The sequence below is a fragment of the Stegastes partitus genome, unplaced genomic scaffold, assembly GCF_000690725.1.
Source record: "Stegastes partitus isolate 25-593 unplaced genomic scaffold, Stegastes_partitus-1.0.2 Scaffold369, whole genome shotgun sequence".
Classification (NCBI taxonomy): Eukaryota; Metazoa; Chordata; class Actinopteri; family Pomacentridae; genus Stegastes; species Stegastes partitus.
Window position 1 is genome coordinate 507,819 of NW_007578100.1, and position 15,690 is coordinate 523,508.

General features: G+C 41.8%; 2 protein-coding genes across 3 annotated transcripts; both read left to right on the top strand.

Moving 5' to 3' along the window:
- The first annotated feature begins 599 nt into the window (after positions 1-599).
- Positions 600-13,610, top strand: hyal3 (hyaluronidase 3). 2 transcript variants are annotated; one of them, XM_008284724.1, is made up of 7 exons: positions 600-635; positions 8,902-9,153; positions 10,371-10,806; positions 10,892-11,039; positions 11,175-11,301; positions 12,462-12,551; positions 12,620-13,610. In XM_008284724.1, the coding sequence occupies exons 2-7, from the start codon at positions 8,929-8,931 to the stop codon at positions 12,896-12,898; spliced, it is 1,305 nt and encodes a 434-aa protein (XP_008282946.1). In that variant the 5' UTR covers positions 600-635; positions 8,902-8,928; the 3' UTR covers positions 12,899-13,610. The 2 variants fall into 2 exon arrangements, with proteins under 2 accessions (XP_008282946.1, XP_008282945.1); XM_008284723.1 differs by lacking the exon at positions 600-635 and adding an exon at positions 4,113-4,167.
- naa80 (N-alpha-acetyltransferase 80, NatH catalytic subunit) lies at positions 5,138-8,742 on the top strand. Its single transcript, XM_008284732.1, has 2 exons — positions 5,138-5,160; positions 6,936-8,742. Exons 1-2 carry the CDS (start codon positions 5,138-5,140, stop codon positions 7,834-7,836), a joined length of 924 nt encoding a protein of 307 aa, XP_008282954.1. The 3' UTR covers positions 7,837-8,742.
- Positions 13,611-15,690: the final 2,080 nt, after the last annotated feature.

A 15,690-nucleotide genomic window follows, 5' to 3' on the forward strand; every position in this document is an offset into this window, starting at 1 on the left:
TGTCTTCGAGCAGACTTTAACAGAAACATTGGTAATACAGAAGTCAACTACTGATACTTTCTGAAACATAAATAGACACAAAAATACTAAACAAAACATGGACTTTTTATTGATCTTGAAAAGTACTTTATATTTCAATCTAACATTTATTTTATCTTTATAAATATAGACAAGACAAACTTAATTAACCCCTCACCAGGGAAATTTACATGTTACAGCAGCGAGACACAAATAAGACATGAAAGAAGCAAGACAAGAAACTAAGTAAAGTGCAATAAGACTAAATTATCGACCTTTCACATGTACAGAAATGGAACGATAGATAATTGAAATGACCCCCTTATGCTAAGTGTGCAATATGTTTTAGCTGTAATAGAAACCGAAGTAGTATCATGTTTTGTAACTGCAACAATTTTACCTAAGGACACAGACAATTTGTCCTGCACTGTACAATGCACTGCAATGTACTGCAGGATTGAGTGTAATTTATTCAGCAGGACAACAGGCAGGTAGGTTGTTGTTTTGTGTGTAATACCACTCCCATCCACAGGGGGCGGACATGACGACACACCGCAGTGCAGCGCGCTTCCGCCTGACAGGAGGACGAACACCGGCCACCAGCCGCCGCTAAAAATGTAGGTAACGTTACAGTGTGATGAGAAACGAGCAGAGGTTTGTTAATTTTATCGTGAAATGGACATTAAATAGACCAGCGGTTCCTCCTGACAGTGTCACTGCTCTGCAGTTATCCCTGCAGCTGAGAAAAGTTAGCCGGTTAGCATGCAGCTAAAAGTGTTTGTAGTCTTACCTTACATGGAAGTGAAAAGCAAGAAGGGAGGAACTGATGGTCCAGAATAATGACTCGTTGACCACTCTACAAGTCAACTCTAAACATAGCAAGCATGTTTTGTCCGAAAATAACATCTTTTATCCTGAGTTTGCGCTATTTGAGGACGTAAAACACAACACAAACTGTATTAAACCAAAGCTTCCCCACTTGGTTCATTCACCGCCTTAAAACTGCTGCTCAGAACTTTTCCTGACAGGATTATAACAAATCATAATATTACTAGTTAGCAAGTATTGATCTCAGAGGTGTTACTAAGATTTCTACTCATTTCTGACTTAGCCCAGCCCAGCAAACTTTACATTCTGACCTGATAATTGCTCCGTTTTCAAATTCTTTGAAATGTTTGTTTTCATGGATTTACACATGGTGACAGGCCCCTTAAATAGTCCAGAAGAAGAGATGCTGGTGCTGTTGAGGGGGGAAATTTCACCCATCAAGTCCTGTAACACAACATATATCTAAGTAGTAATACCCAGAGCAAATCTGCAGCCTATGTTGCTGACAAACGACAATCTGCCCATAGCCCAGCGACATCTTATCAAACTACTGTAATAGAAATCATTGCTGCAGATGTCATGCTGTGATACTATGAAAACAAAAAATATCTAATAACAGACTTAACCTGACAGGAAAACTTTTGACTTCAGTAAACAGATCTGACTTTTACAAACAGTGAAGTAGTATCCCTGCAGTTTTGATTAAGTGTGTCATTATTTTGAACAAAAAAAACTTAACTTAAGATCCTCGGCCATTCATAAACATTTGCCCATAATGACGCTCCCTGAATCAGGAATAGGTTGAATAGGACAACAAACAACACATTTAGTTTACCTCATCTTATCCTGAAGATGAAGATTTAAGCTTTTTTAAAGTCTAAACATATTATACATTATTCGGGGATCTGCCCTACCAACGTTTAGGTATCAAGCCTTTATTTTACTGTCCACCCACTTAGCTTGTGTGTTTCATATAAAAGTTATTTGGAGAACTGGCCAGGAGTTAAGCAGTATACACTATGTTACATAGATTGCACAGAGGTTTCAAACACTTGCTGAACTGATAAATGATAATTTCTCATAAAAATATATGCACACGTGAGAGCAGGGTATTACTATTCTGCGGTTGTGCTTACTACCGAATTTGTAACCATTGTGCTTTTTGTTGCTGTACACGGCCAGATAATTTTCAGTTCACGTGAATGAATCGCAGCTTGTTAGAGTATGTAGCTTCCGGGGTGTCATACTGCGCATGTGTGAAATTCACCGGACTGCTTCTGTTTCAATTATGTTCTGCGTAAACTGTTGTAAATTCAGAAAATAATTTTATAGCGTCGAGGAAAAAAACACTCTGTTCTCTGGCAATAAATAAGACCTTAGTTTGATTTGGAAAACTGATAGTTTTAAGTTATTTTCGATAAGTCGGACCAGAGGGGGGGGTTACTCTCTTGATACGTTTATGCTCCGGTGTGTGTAATTTAAACGTGAATACAGAAAAAAACCCTTTCCACAGTAAAACACTGCTTGCTTTGTACTAACGTAGTATTTATACAACGAGTTTTATTTTTATTAATAAAACTCCGAAAGCAGCAGCTCAAACTTTAAAGTTAGGGGCGTGGCTACGGTCGCCATGTTCCCATGATGCTTAGCGCTCGTGAAACGGTTACTATAAATGCATTTATTAACTACTTACACATTAATTTAACCGGAAAATTAACGCCACATTGCTGCATAATATTGTATATTTGTGATGTTCTCAAAAAATCAGCCGTGTCGTTAAACACGAGTGTCCGTGCACCGTGACTGAGGGGTGTATGGCGGAGAATGGCGTCCCACACTTTGCCACTGAGAAGTCAATCCACTCTTGTTTCTCTTCAGATCGTATAAATCTTTCGCCTTTTACTAAAGATTTCCGTGGAGAGGAACAACAAGAGTATAACCCAATTTTTTGATGCCCTGCTTCATTGCGGGGCTTTCTGAATTGTTCAAGGAAATGAATGAGAGAGAAAGACACGGAACGTATTTAAACACTGTGTGAATGTTCAGGCTGAGTGAGTTACTGAAGTTTTGCTCTGTACCTGCAGGCGTCAGTAATCCGTTAATATGCCGTCATCCTGTCATTCAGTCACTCTTCTGTTAATGTTCCTCAAAGCTTAATTAAAACATACCTCTCAGTAATTTGTCAGTACTTTAAGTAATACTTAATTAATCATAAAAAAAGGTAAGATCAGATAAGATAAACTTTTATTCGTCACATACACAATTGTACGCATGCGCAGTGAAATGTGCGTAGTACCTGCATCCAGTTGCAATAAAAAATAAATATAAAGAAATAAAATACCTAAAGTGTTCAAGAAATATATATACATAGATAAATAAAATGAAATCTAATCAAGTAAAGGAAATGGAACATGTCACCAGTGGCCAAACTGGCCAATTAACTAATAGCCTATTTTTTATTTTCATTTATTTTAATTTTTTTTTTTTAGGATTTTCTTCAAAATAGTGAAAAATGCTCAGGATCTGTTTAATGTTGAGGCCCCTTATGTTTTTATATTTAGCAATTGTGGTGCATAAAGTGCACTTCAACTGTTAGCGACACATTGGTTAGAAAATCCGTGAGTTCTCCAGAAAGTCACAAGTTTGTTTAATCAATAATTCAATCAAAGAATCAGCATCTGATTGTCTAAGTGATTTTTCCAATGTTTTTTGGTTCCAACATCAAAAATGTGAGTTTGTCATTTCCTTTTGTGATGTCAAGCCAAATGTCTTTTGAATCAGCTTTAGTAACTTATGGTGTTTTTCTAAACTTATCCAAACTTTTCCAAATTGTTGTGCCAAAAACACAGTGACGCTTTATAAATAATTTTAAATGCTACAGTCCTTGTTGCATCCTCCTTCATTTGCAAAAACAGTTAACTCCATTTTTCTAGATTTTCAGAACTCTTATTTTTTTGTTGTTTACTTGAGATAATATCAATCAAACTGAAGCTGAGTGGATGTGACTCAGTAGAAATGACAAAAATAGAGATAACTTAAGTTTGATATTGTCTCAGGTAGATGATGGAGAAGTGGGTTTTCTGAAGGTTTGTGAGGATGGAGTTCTCTGCTTTTGCAAATGAACTCTTCAACTATTAATGAGAAAACAGGAGCATGATGTTCTCTTGCTTTCACAGATTAAGTAACACGTTTATCTGCTAGTGAAGGTTCCTCATCTTCTGTGTGATCATCAGTCACCTCCCAGTTTCCTGTTGCAGAAGTGAAATTGTGTTAGGTAGCATTCAGTGTTCGACAGTCAGCTGCTTCCACCTTTCTCTCTCGGTGAGTTAGTATTTTCTGAATATAATTCATCGCAGGCAGTTTTTCTTGTAGAATTTTCTCTGATGATTTACAGACACTGTGAGTAAAGAGACTCTCTCAGTGTGCTTCTGAATCTTGAAGATGATTTTAAGGCCTAATATCAAGTCTGCGAGTCTGTTATTTGTGAAAACCTGCATGTATCGTCTTTGCACCTGAGTTGTGAGCACCATGTGTGAAGACACCGATTGTGAACACGTGACTATCTTCTAGCTTTTAGTTCAGTTTGTAACTCAAAGAGCAACAACTTTTGATATTGTAGCCTAAGAACATGATAACTGCAGTACGAATCCATCAGTTTGTAAACTTCTAAGGACTGTTCATGTGCTACAATCATAAAAAAAAGATTTTAATATATGGGTGAAATGCAAAATACAACAGTAGCAATGAGAATGTGTCAAGGAGCTACGTGTCAGAGAACTCCTACTTCCTCATCCACAGTGAGAGCAGGTTTAAAACGTCAAGACATAAATATGGAGGAGACATCAGTTAAGTGTGAGTTTTAACCAAATAGGCTTCATCTTTAAAGGAACAGTGTCAACGTCGGTCAGTGTCATTTACTCAGTTATCATGTATTAGATCAGTTTTATAGTCATCGTCATCCTTTTCTTCAATTTAATCCAACTGGGTTCAGCCAAAGATGACATGATGTTGGAGCAGAGCGCCACCAAGGAGGAAAATACAGAAAATGGCGGCTGTTAATACTAAATCACTTACTTTTTATTTTCTAAATATGTTGCTGCAAGGTTGCTCGGTGGTTAGCACCGTCGCCTCGCAGCAAGAAGGTCGCCAGTGAGGACACCCGGGATCTTTCTGTGTGGAGTTTACATGTTCTCCCCGTGCAGCGTGGGTTCTCTCCGGGTTCTCTGGCTTCCTCCCACAGTCAAAAAATATCCATCCATCATCTATACAGCGCTTAATCCTCACTAGGGTCATGGGGGGCACCCAGCTGACTCGGTGAAGGCAGGGGACACCCTGGACAGGTCACCAGTCTATCACAGGGCTACACTTAGAGACAGACAACCAAGCACACTCACATTCACACCTACGGACAATTTAGAATCACCAATTAACCTCAACATGTTTTTGGACTGTGTGGGAGGAAGCTGGAGAACCCGGAGAGAACCCACGCTGCACGGGGAGAACATGGAGAACACAGAAAGATCGTCCTCACTGGGACGCAAACCGGCGACCTTCTAGCTGCGAGGCAACGACGCTAGCCACCGAGCCACCTTGCAGCCAGTCCAAAAACATGTTGAGGTTAATTGCTGGTTGATTGCCCCCTCTAGTGAGGATTAAGCGGTGTATAGATCATGGATGGATGGATGGATGTTACTTTTCAATATCACTCTAACACACTCTATGCAGGGCTCCAGACTAACTTTTCACTGGTGGCACCAACTTTCTCACCTCCCACCTTGTCACTGGCAAAACATATGCCGATGTTCCCTGAACGCCCCACATAGCAGGCTGTGGTAGCTGCTGTTGGTATCTGTGGTGTGCTCAGTACAGGTGTGCCGCCAAAAATGACTTTAAAAAGAGTGAACCAGGGCGTTTAGGGGCAGATTTGTCCAAATTAAAACCGAGAGATTTGTTTTTTTTTTAACATGCCCTCCTTCATATGAGCAGAATAACAGCGCATGTAGGGTTCCACCATGGTTTTTCACAAGAAAGTCTCATTTTTAGGTGTAAATACCAAAGGACACCAAAGCTATTAAAGTATTGCCCTCCACCACTGAGGTTAACACAGCAGCTTCCTGTGACGACTACAGTGACACTAATACAGCTTCATGCACTCACACCAATACGACCAGCTGAAATTTGAACTCGCACACACTCAAAGAAAGTCAGAATTTCTTCCCACAGTCGAGCTCCGGTGCTTCAAAATCCACTAACGCTCCGTCACGCTTTGACCTGAATGATTATTGTTGAATGTGTGAAAACATAACAGCAGGTTTGTGCAGCTTTTTACTGCAAGTGGGGCAAATAATAAAAAGTCTGGCTCCATAAAGAAGCTCACATTATGATCTAAGTCACTATAGCTTGTTAGCTTCAAGGGGATTTCCTACTTTAGAAATGTCCAGAATGTGTTTTATAGTATTAATCAGTTTTAGTGCAGAAGTATGTAAAGTGAGTTGGTGGTAAAGTGGTTAAAAAATCTGTACGTTCCTCAGAAAGTCACGAGTTTGTAATCAACAGAAAATGAATCTGCAATGGGTTGTCAAAGTCATTTTAAATGTCCAACGTGTCCTGGTTCTAACTTCAAACATGTGACTGTTTGCTCTCTGTCATGTTAAACTTTCATCAGCTTTAGGAAACTCGATTATGAAACTAGTTGTTCGTTGCAGCCCTTCTTTTTGGAGTTCCACTGCTCGGTGGTCACACACCTCCCAGGAAAGCCAGGTTCAGATTGCTTCCAGGTTCGCAGTCGAGAGAGGAGAGGCCGACGGTGAAGGTTAAAGTGCAAAGTGTAGACAGAGATTAGAGGGAGATCAGCGCACTGGCCTCATCCTCCTGCATGTGTGTCGTCTTCCAGCAGCAGGACGTGTGAGGAGACGCATGATTAGTGAGAGTCTGCTGTCAGGAGGACAAATAAATGTCATCTGTCAGCTCCCTGTTGTGTAACGCACACTGTGCTGTAATCAGATTAACCGCAGAACGGAGGAACTGCACGTTTAAAGCACATTTTCTAACACTAAAATGAAGACTGACTAAAACCCTGATCATCGCAGGTCTGAAGCCAAAACATCCTCAAATCCTCGACTGGACTCTGGAGATGAGCTGAACCTGCAGCCCATCTCGGCTCCAGTAGACGTCTGTGAGATCTCAGCTCTGAACACAGAAGTGAAGGAGAAGCTGAACACAGACTCGGAGCTGTCAGAGAAGATCCATGCGGTTCCGATCCACCGGCGTCCCGACCTGCTGCTTCCCTGCGCCGACCTGGTCAACTCCGAGTGGCAGCGGAGTCAGGCCGCCCGGGTTCACTCCCTCCAGAAGTCCTGCTCAGAGTTCCCCGTCTGCCTGGTGCTGCTGCAGGGCCGCAGGGGGTCGGAGAGGCTGCTGGGCCACGCCCGGCTGTCCCGGGTCGTGGGTCACGGCGGCAGCCTGTTTGTGGAGTCGGTGGTCGTGTCCCAGCTGGAGCGAGGGAAGGGCTACGGCCGGACGCTGATGGAGGAGACGGAGCGCTACGCCAAGAGCCGAGGCTTCAGGCGCCTCTGCCTGACCACCCACGACAAGCAGCACTTCTACGCCCACCTCGGCTACGTCCTGTCCACGCCGGTGCAGAACGCCGGCGCCATGACGGCGTTCGTTCCCATGGAGACGCTTCTGAGGTTCTCCAGGATGCCGAGCGAACAAACAAAGACAGACGCTCGAGTAGGGACGGGGAGCAGGGACTCTGGAGGAGGCTGTGTTGTAGGGCCACCTCCACCTTCTAGCTTAGCTCCTCCTCCTCCTCCTCCTCCTCCTCCTCCTCCCCCTCCCTCCTCCATCCCTGCGCCTCCCCCACCTCCTCCCCCCTCCGCCCCTCCTCCTCCTCAGTCTGTGGAGCAGCTCGTGGTTCAGACTCTGACTGAAACTCCCTACAGAGACGCCAAAGGAGTTCCCATCTACTGGATGCACAAGGACATCTGACAGTCGGACACACTTAGAGATACAATCACCCACTTTAACACACACTCAGATCAAACACACACACACACACACACATGCTGCTTTCAGACACACAGAGAACCAAACAGACACACAACGGTGCTAGCAAACCAAAGACGAACACTCATCCTCAGTGTAGACTTCACCCTCTGGAGGTTTTGTGCAACATTTTTCGCCACACCTGTGAACATAACTTGATGTTTGAAGTCTTTTTAAACTGCAAATTGATCTTGTGCTGCCAGTGGAGTGTGTAACTCGTGCACCATGTGTTCCTGTACGTCATCAGTGTGGCAGCGAGTAAAGTATGATGACCTGAAACTCAGAAAAAGTAGATCTGAAAGGTGTTTTAGGTGTTTCAGATTGTTTGCACTGAGCCGGTCCTTGAACCCCTCATCGTTGGTGTGATGCTGAAACTTGAAGCCTCCAGTGCAGCGAAGGACTTCTCAGGCCGTAGATTCTTGTGTGCAGCAGTTAGACTAATGGAATATTTGCATATTCAAAGTTTGAGGGTTTTGTCACAGACACAGAGGAGTCATTCTAAACCAGTGAACCAAACTGTTGTGTCAGAAAGTCCACATCATAAGTAAATATTCAAAGCACTTCATGTCTTGGAAGATGTCTGGAGGTGGGATCACGACCACAGTGATGCTGGTTTTATTTAATCCAGTTGACTGTATGTGAATTGATGAAAGTGAAACACCTCAGAAATCAACATCCAGTCTTCATGTGCTGCTGGTATTTAATTCTGTGACGCTGTGATGTGAAGCAGGAGCTCTGATCGTGCCTTGTTCAACCACCAGACGACTGATGCCTTATTGGATTTTTAACGATTTGTTACAGAAAAAGATGGTTGAAAAATGATGGAAATAAAGAGAATTTAGTTATAAAGTTTGTTGTGTTGTGTTTATTTTTACATTCCAGGTCAGAATTTTTCATCAAATTGTCAATTAATGGTTGTTTTACTTCTTGTATATATTCAGTTTTAGTGTGTTTCTGCCTCTAGCATTCATTGGTGCATCTTACAGGAGGATTTCTCTTTTCTTCCAGGGAGGACACATCAGTGTTTGAGCAGCCATGGAGCTGTCTCACCTCCTCCTCTTCCTCCTCCTCTGCTGCTCCACCCATGGAGAAGCCTCCTCCCTCCCTGCCTCGCCTGCAGCAGGCCCCATCCTGCCTCGGCGGCCCTTCGTCGTGGTTTGGAACATGCCCACGTCAGGCTGTCAGACGCGATACGGCGTCCAGCTGGACCTGAACCACTTTGATATCGTGGAGAATCACAAGCAGCGCTTCCAGGGACAGGTGACTGATTCCAGGTGGACACGAGGAGACACATTTATTCACCTATAGGCTTTTACAAATTCATTTAGAATTCTATGCCACATTACACACAGTCGTCTTCCTTTCATTAAAAAAAGGCAAAAGTCACACTAGTCACTCAAATAACTAGAAACTCAAAAAAGTAATAATAAATAAAAATTTGCTAAATTATAATTTCGTGAAATAAGACTTTGATTTTGAATTGTGGTTGAAAAGAATAATTGAAAAATAAAAAATATCCCAGACAAATCAGAGCACTTTTCTGATGAGCAGTGAAATCCAAACACCTGTCAACAGGTGCAGACGTCTGATTGAGAGTTACAGAAAACACCTGATGATGGCAGTGATTGGCTCAAAGGGTTGTTCAACTAAACATTAATTTACGGGTCCCATCATGATTGTTTGCTTGGTTTGTTGTTGTTTTTTAATATTTCTGTTGAACCACAATTTAAAAGCAATGTCATGATTTTTATAAAATTTAGTCGACAGTTGTTTTTTCTTTCTTTAATGGGAAGGTATGAATAAATTAGAGGATGACTGTAGTTCATATACAAATATATATTTTTTCCAGTCTTTTGTGGAAAACTGATGATGCAGTCGTCTGTTTTTTAAACCACCTGAACCCATCTGCAGGTTTGAAAAGCACATTATTTTGAAAAACTATTAAAAATAACACCGTTATCAGAACCGCAAACTCTAAAAACAGGAAGAATTGGGGATTTTGCACTCTCTAAATGCAGCGGTCCTTGCACTAATTTTGTGTGATGTGCTCTAAATTCAAAACCAAATCTCAGTTTATAATTCTGATTTAAAAAAGGAAAAAAAAAATCTCCTTATTCTACATGTTTCATTTAAGAATTCACCAAAAATGAAGCTTTTGCACTGATTAGATTCTGTGAAAAAAGAAAAGCACTCATTGGCACAACTGTGAAGCCGTTAACAACTCAGCTACATACAACAGTCACATTACAGAACCTCAGAGACTCTTCAGAGCCCACAGTGAGTAAATGCTGCTGTTAATGTTTTTCAGTTTTGTTATGCAGGTAAAGTTTTGAGAGTTGCACACAGGGCTAGTGAAGCAGAACCAAACAGTAAATGTTCAATAAAACCAAAACAACAAGCTGAAAGAGGCTACAAAGGACAACAGAGCTGCCCAGTTTGTTCATCATTTTTATTTGTTCACATGTTTCGTTTTCCAGAACATGAGCATCTTCTATCGCGACCGCCTGGGTAGATATCCGTACCTGTCCAGAGGCGGCGGGAAGGTGAACGGAGGAATCCCTCAGCTGGGCGACCTGGACGCTCACCTCTCCCTCGCCGTGACGCAGCTCTCCGGCTTCCTGCAGCCCAACTTCACCGGCATGGCTGTCATCGACTGGGAGGAGTGGCAGCCGTTGTGGGTGAGAAACGTGGGATCCAAGATGGCGTACCGGAGGCTGTCCAAGCTGCTGGTGAGGCAGGAGAGGCCCGACCTGTCTGAGGAGGCCGCGGCTCTGGTGGCCAGGCTGAACTTTGAAGAAAGCGCTCAGAAGTTCATGGAGGAGACGCTGAGGTCGGCGGTCAGAGATCATCCAGGAGGCCTGTGGGGGTTTTACGGGTTTCCCTCCTGCTTTAACAAGCACAAGACAAAGACAGGTAGAAGAGAAACATTGATTTAACATTCACTGTAACTCGTGATGAAGACCAACTTGTGTCTTTGTTGCTTCATGTGTTTGGTCAGAGGAAACCTACACAGGACGTTGCCACTCGAGCACCAGGCAGCAGAATGACCGGCTGTCCTGGCTCTGGTCTCAGTCCTCTGCCCTCTACCCGAGCATCTACCTGCCACAGAGGCTGGCCGGGTCCCCTGATGCAGCGCTGATGGTCAGGTACACACCAAACACATTCTGCTGCCTCAGTCGTAAAGATGCCCTCCTCAGACATCTCTGAAGCCTCCGTGAGGATGTTGTGCATCATGAAGGGAACACACGATGCTGATGGATAATTTTGTCTCGTTCACTCAGACACAGGCTGCTGGAGGCTTTGAGGGTTGCATCACTGTGGCGCCATGGCAACACCACCATCCACGCCACACCCGTCCTTCCTTATGCAAGACTGGCATTCACACACACCCTCAACTTTCTCAATAAGGTGGGATTTGTTGCAACTCATGTGTTGAGAATTCTAAATACAGCACCTGTTTCCTGTTTTCCCTCTTTTGTTGCTTTTTGAATCTTGGTCATTTAATTTGACTTTTTTGACAAGAATTTACAAAAAAAAATTACAAAAAAAAAAAAGAAACCTCTTTCATGTCAAAGTGAAAACAGTTTTCTAGTCAGTAAGTAATGTCAATTCATTAAAATATAAAATGTAAAATAGTGATTGCATAAGTTCTTACTCCCCTTAAAGTGACAGGTGCAGCCAGTCGGTGCTACGAGTCACAATTAGTGAAACAGAGGTCATCTGAGTGCAGTGATTATAGTACAAAGAGGCCTGCATCCTGGATATAACTACACCATGAAGACTAAAGAGCACTCCAAACAACTCCGTACTCCTTAGAGCACTCTTGAATCCATCATTAAGAAATGCATTGAATATGGAACATATATGTAATGACTAGAGCAAAAGAGGCGAGTGAGGGAGGCCACCAAGAAACCTGTGATTTGTCTGAGGGAGCTACAAGCTTCAGCCGCTGAGATGGAAGAGACTGTGAAAGTGGAAAAAACCTCATCAGACCAAAGAACCTTCTTCCAGTTGGCTTCCGAGTCTCCCACATTTGTTTTGTAGGGAGTATGCTTTATATTTGTAATTATTTGACATTACTTTGTAGAAATCTGGTTTGACTTTGACATAAAAGAGTCTTTTTTTGTAAATTCTTGTCAAAAGAAAACTAATTAACCCTCTTCAGGACTTTCATGTTGCCATACGCAGAAAGTCTTTCAGAGTCCATTGGACCCCAAGAAAGAATATGTGCGAAATAATTGTTGGTATTCATTATAGACTTTTATACTACGTTAAATACATTTTCTGATAAGTTGATGTAATTTTGGTTCCAAATGCATGACAAATGTCCTTCTTTTTATATTTAAAAAAAAAAAAATCTTCAAAGATAATATTTTTTTTTTTAAAAAAACAATATCTGTCACCTAAACCAAATGACCCCCAAAGTCCTGAATAGGGTAAACTGACCAGGATTCCATGTTGAAAAGCAACAAAAAGGGAAAACTTCCAAGTGAAATTTGTATAGTCACTGTATGTTATTCAAACATCTGCAATATATGTGGCATCATAAAGTGTGTATGTGTGTGTAGACGGACCTACAACACACACTTGGGGAAAGTGCATCACTGGGAGCAGCTGGAGTCGTGCTGTGGGGGGAGCTGAGTTTTGCCAAATCCAAGGTATGTGAGAAAAAGTATGACCATGTGAGTGTCTGTGTGTCTGTGTGTAATCGTCTCCTCTTCCTCAGCGACAGTGCGTCCTCCTCAGAGACTACATCCACAACGTCCTGGGCCCCTTCGTTCAGTCGCTGAGGTCTGGAGTGCAGCGCTGCAGCCTCCAGCTTTGCCAGGGCAACGGACGCTGCACCAGGCGACGGCCGTCCTCGGCTTCTACCGGCTACTTTGACCGTCATGAAATCGACCTGCTCACCGACTCCTCCAGCGACGGAGCTTTTCACAGACACTACCGGTGTCGGTGCTACTCAGGCTGGACTGGGCAGAAGTGTCGAAAGAAGAAGGTTGATTAACCAAAACATTTCTGGTACCTCTCCTAACCCCCAAACCCCTCAGAAACCCCTCAGTGTTTCTTAAAGCAATGTTATTTTTAAAGATTGCCAGGATATGGTAATTAAAGACAGAAAGAATCATTGGATTTTCATCTTTCCGACAGTCCTTGAATTAATCATCTGTGACTTGGAGTTCTATCTAGAAAATTCACCAAATAATATTTAGATAAAATGTCTTTATTTCATACACCCCATTTAAAATTTGACAACAATAAACTGCTCTCATTAACCAGATTCTGTAGAAAACAAAGACTTCTGCACTCCTCTGCACAGCTGTGAAGCCATCAGTGACTCAGCTGTGACCAACAGTCATCTGACAGAAATCCTGGGACTGTTCGTCTTAACTGGGCTGAACTGCAGGCTGTGTTTCCACAGAGCAGAGAGAAAACAAACATCTAAACAAGTAGAAATGCAAGGAGTAGCATATCTATGGTATGTGGAGTCACCATTTGCTCCACTATTGGTTACACCTGTGGTAAAACTTTGTAGTAACTCCAGGCTTCATCAGATTTTGTAAAATAAATAATCAAAGAAATGCAACTCTCCCAGAAACTCCTTGACTAAGACGCTGTCTGTCAGCATTCATGAGACATTTTGATAGATGGAGAGTATACAAATGTCTGCACTGAATGAATCTAAAGCAGCATTTTTAACAGAAATTACAATAAACACACGTGACTCTATTTGTGTTTGTATTGCCTGTTTTAAAAAGGGTTACACAATCCATGTAAAATGCACAATGAGTTGAAAAGGGTGTGTAGTTTCTTCTTTTTTTTTTTTTACTTTAATATTTCACTCAATAATTTATTACTTTGGCAGCAAATAATTTATGTTTCCTTAATTTTTCTTTCACAGAATAATATCTTTGTGCCTTAGAAAACAACGGCTAAGTGTTTATCTACATGTAATCTGTTTTAACTTTTGTTTTTCCTTGTTTCAGATTACTCTTTGTAACTGCAGAAAAATATGATGTGATTACACATAGTTCATAAATAGTGACAGTTTAGAAAATCATAGTATGCCCGTGTTACCTGATTAGGCTTCCAAACACATGCATGAAAAACAACACTGTGAATTTTCCGTTTAATGTAAGTTTTTTTTAAATACAGTTTTACTTTTCTATGTTTTATCGTGAGTTAATGTTAAATAAATGACACAAACACCAAAGGTTTGACAACACTGTAAAGAAGTACGATGTGTAAACACGCTTTATGAGAAAATGAAAATGTCAGTAATTTTTTTGGAGATGTGATTCTGATTAATACATATATGAAGAACCACCTCACATCATTTGATCTCATCATGACAGAGCCATCACTACACATGAATAAAGTTCATTCAAAAGTCCTTTTCATGTTACCGCCCTGACAGGACACAGTTGAAAAGTTTTCAAAAACCTCCCATCTTCTTCATTACATGGTTGCATTTCATCTTGAAACAGAAAAGTCACACACAGTTTTTATTACACTTCTCGGCTCCTCAGTCCCTCCTGTGTGTTCAGTACATATGTGTGCAGTGTTCCTCCCTCATGTATGTCCTCTGTTGGCCGTCAGGTTCAGCCTCAGGGCCTGCAGCTCTTGGATCAGCAGTGATAATTCTGTGGCTGCAGCTTCTTTCTCTTTCACTGCTTCTGTCAGCATCCAGATCAGACCACCCTGCTGGACTGAAGAGGAGCACAAACACTGTTCATCATCCTGCTTCACAAACAGCCAACAACACAGCGGAAGATACTCTAGTAGTGCAGTATAAATGTCAAATGGTTCAAACTGTGTCACCTCTCAATATTTGCATCAGTTGTTTAGAATTAAAAACAAATTGTTTCAATTTACTTTATTCAAAATGTGATCCAGCCACAACACAACCTTTCGTTGCTGAGGTGTAAATGTTTTATTTTCTCAGTATTTTCTTCGTCTCATTTATTTTTGATGACAGACTCAATCCTGCTGGAGGACACCAGATTTCTGGAGAGACGTTCTGCCATTCTTTACTGATTTTTCTTTTCAGCTTCTCTTTGCTGGAGGTGATGTGTTGCTCCAACTTTCCCTTTAAAATCCCAGTTCTCAGTTTTCACTTTGCCTGTCTTTAGAAACTCTTGTGTGATTTTGGCAGTGCGCTATGGGTGGTTGTCATGTTGGAATGTTCCTCTTCTGCCATTCTTCTGTCATCTTGTCAGAATGTCAGACGTTCATGGTGTCGTCTATAAATGGTCTTTTGCACTTATACATCCATTTATCATCAAACTCCCACATCTGTGCTTCACTGTCAGGACTGAGCCTTCACTACAGTAGTTGGACTGTAACCCTGATGTCTAAAATCCTGAACTGCAACTTACCAAATTAATATTTGTTATCAAGCAAATATTTTCACAATTACATGGTTTAGCTTAAAGTTATAAGAACCCATTTAAAAACATCTGGTAGCAAATAATGTGATCAATATGAAAAAAAAAGGGATAAAATGTTATTTATAGATGCAGGAAAATCAAACCATCCAGGAACAATCAGGGGGGAAAAACAAATATGATGTGTCACCTAAAAAGTAGAAGATGAGCAGCACTGTCAGCAGCAGCAGAGTGATGATGGCACAGCCCATGGCGTAGGCTCTGGAGGAGGTCGGCGTCAGCATGTCCTGCAGACGGCTCTGCCACTTGCTGCTGACTGGACGTCCTCTTTGACTGACAGCTGTCATGTCACACGGGTAGAGGTTCCCGTTTGGTGATGGTGTGTAGGCAGGACGAGGAGGCCTCATCCCTG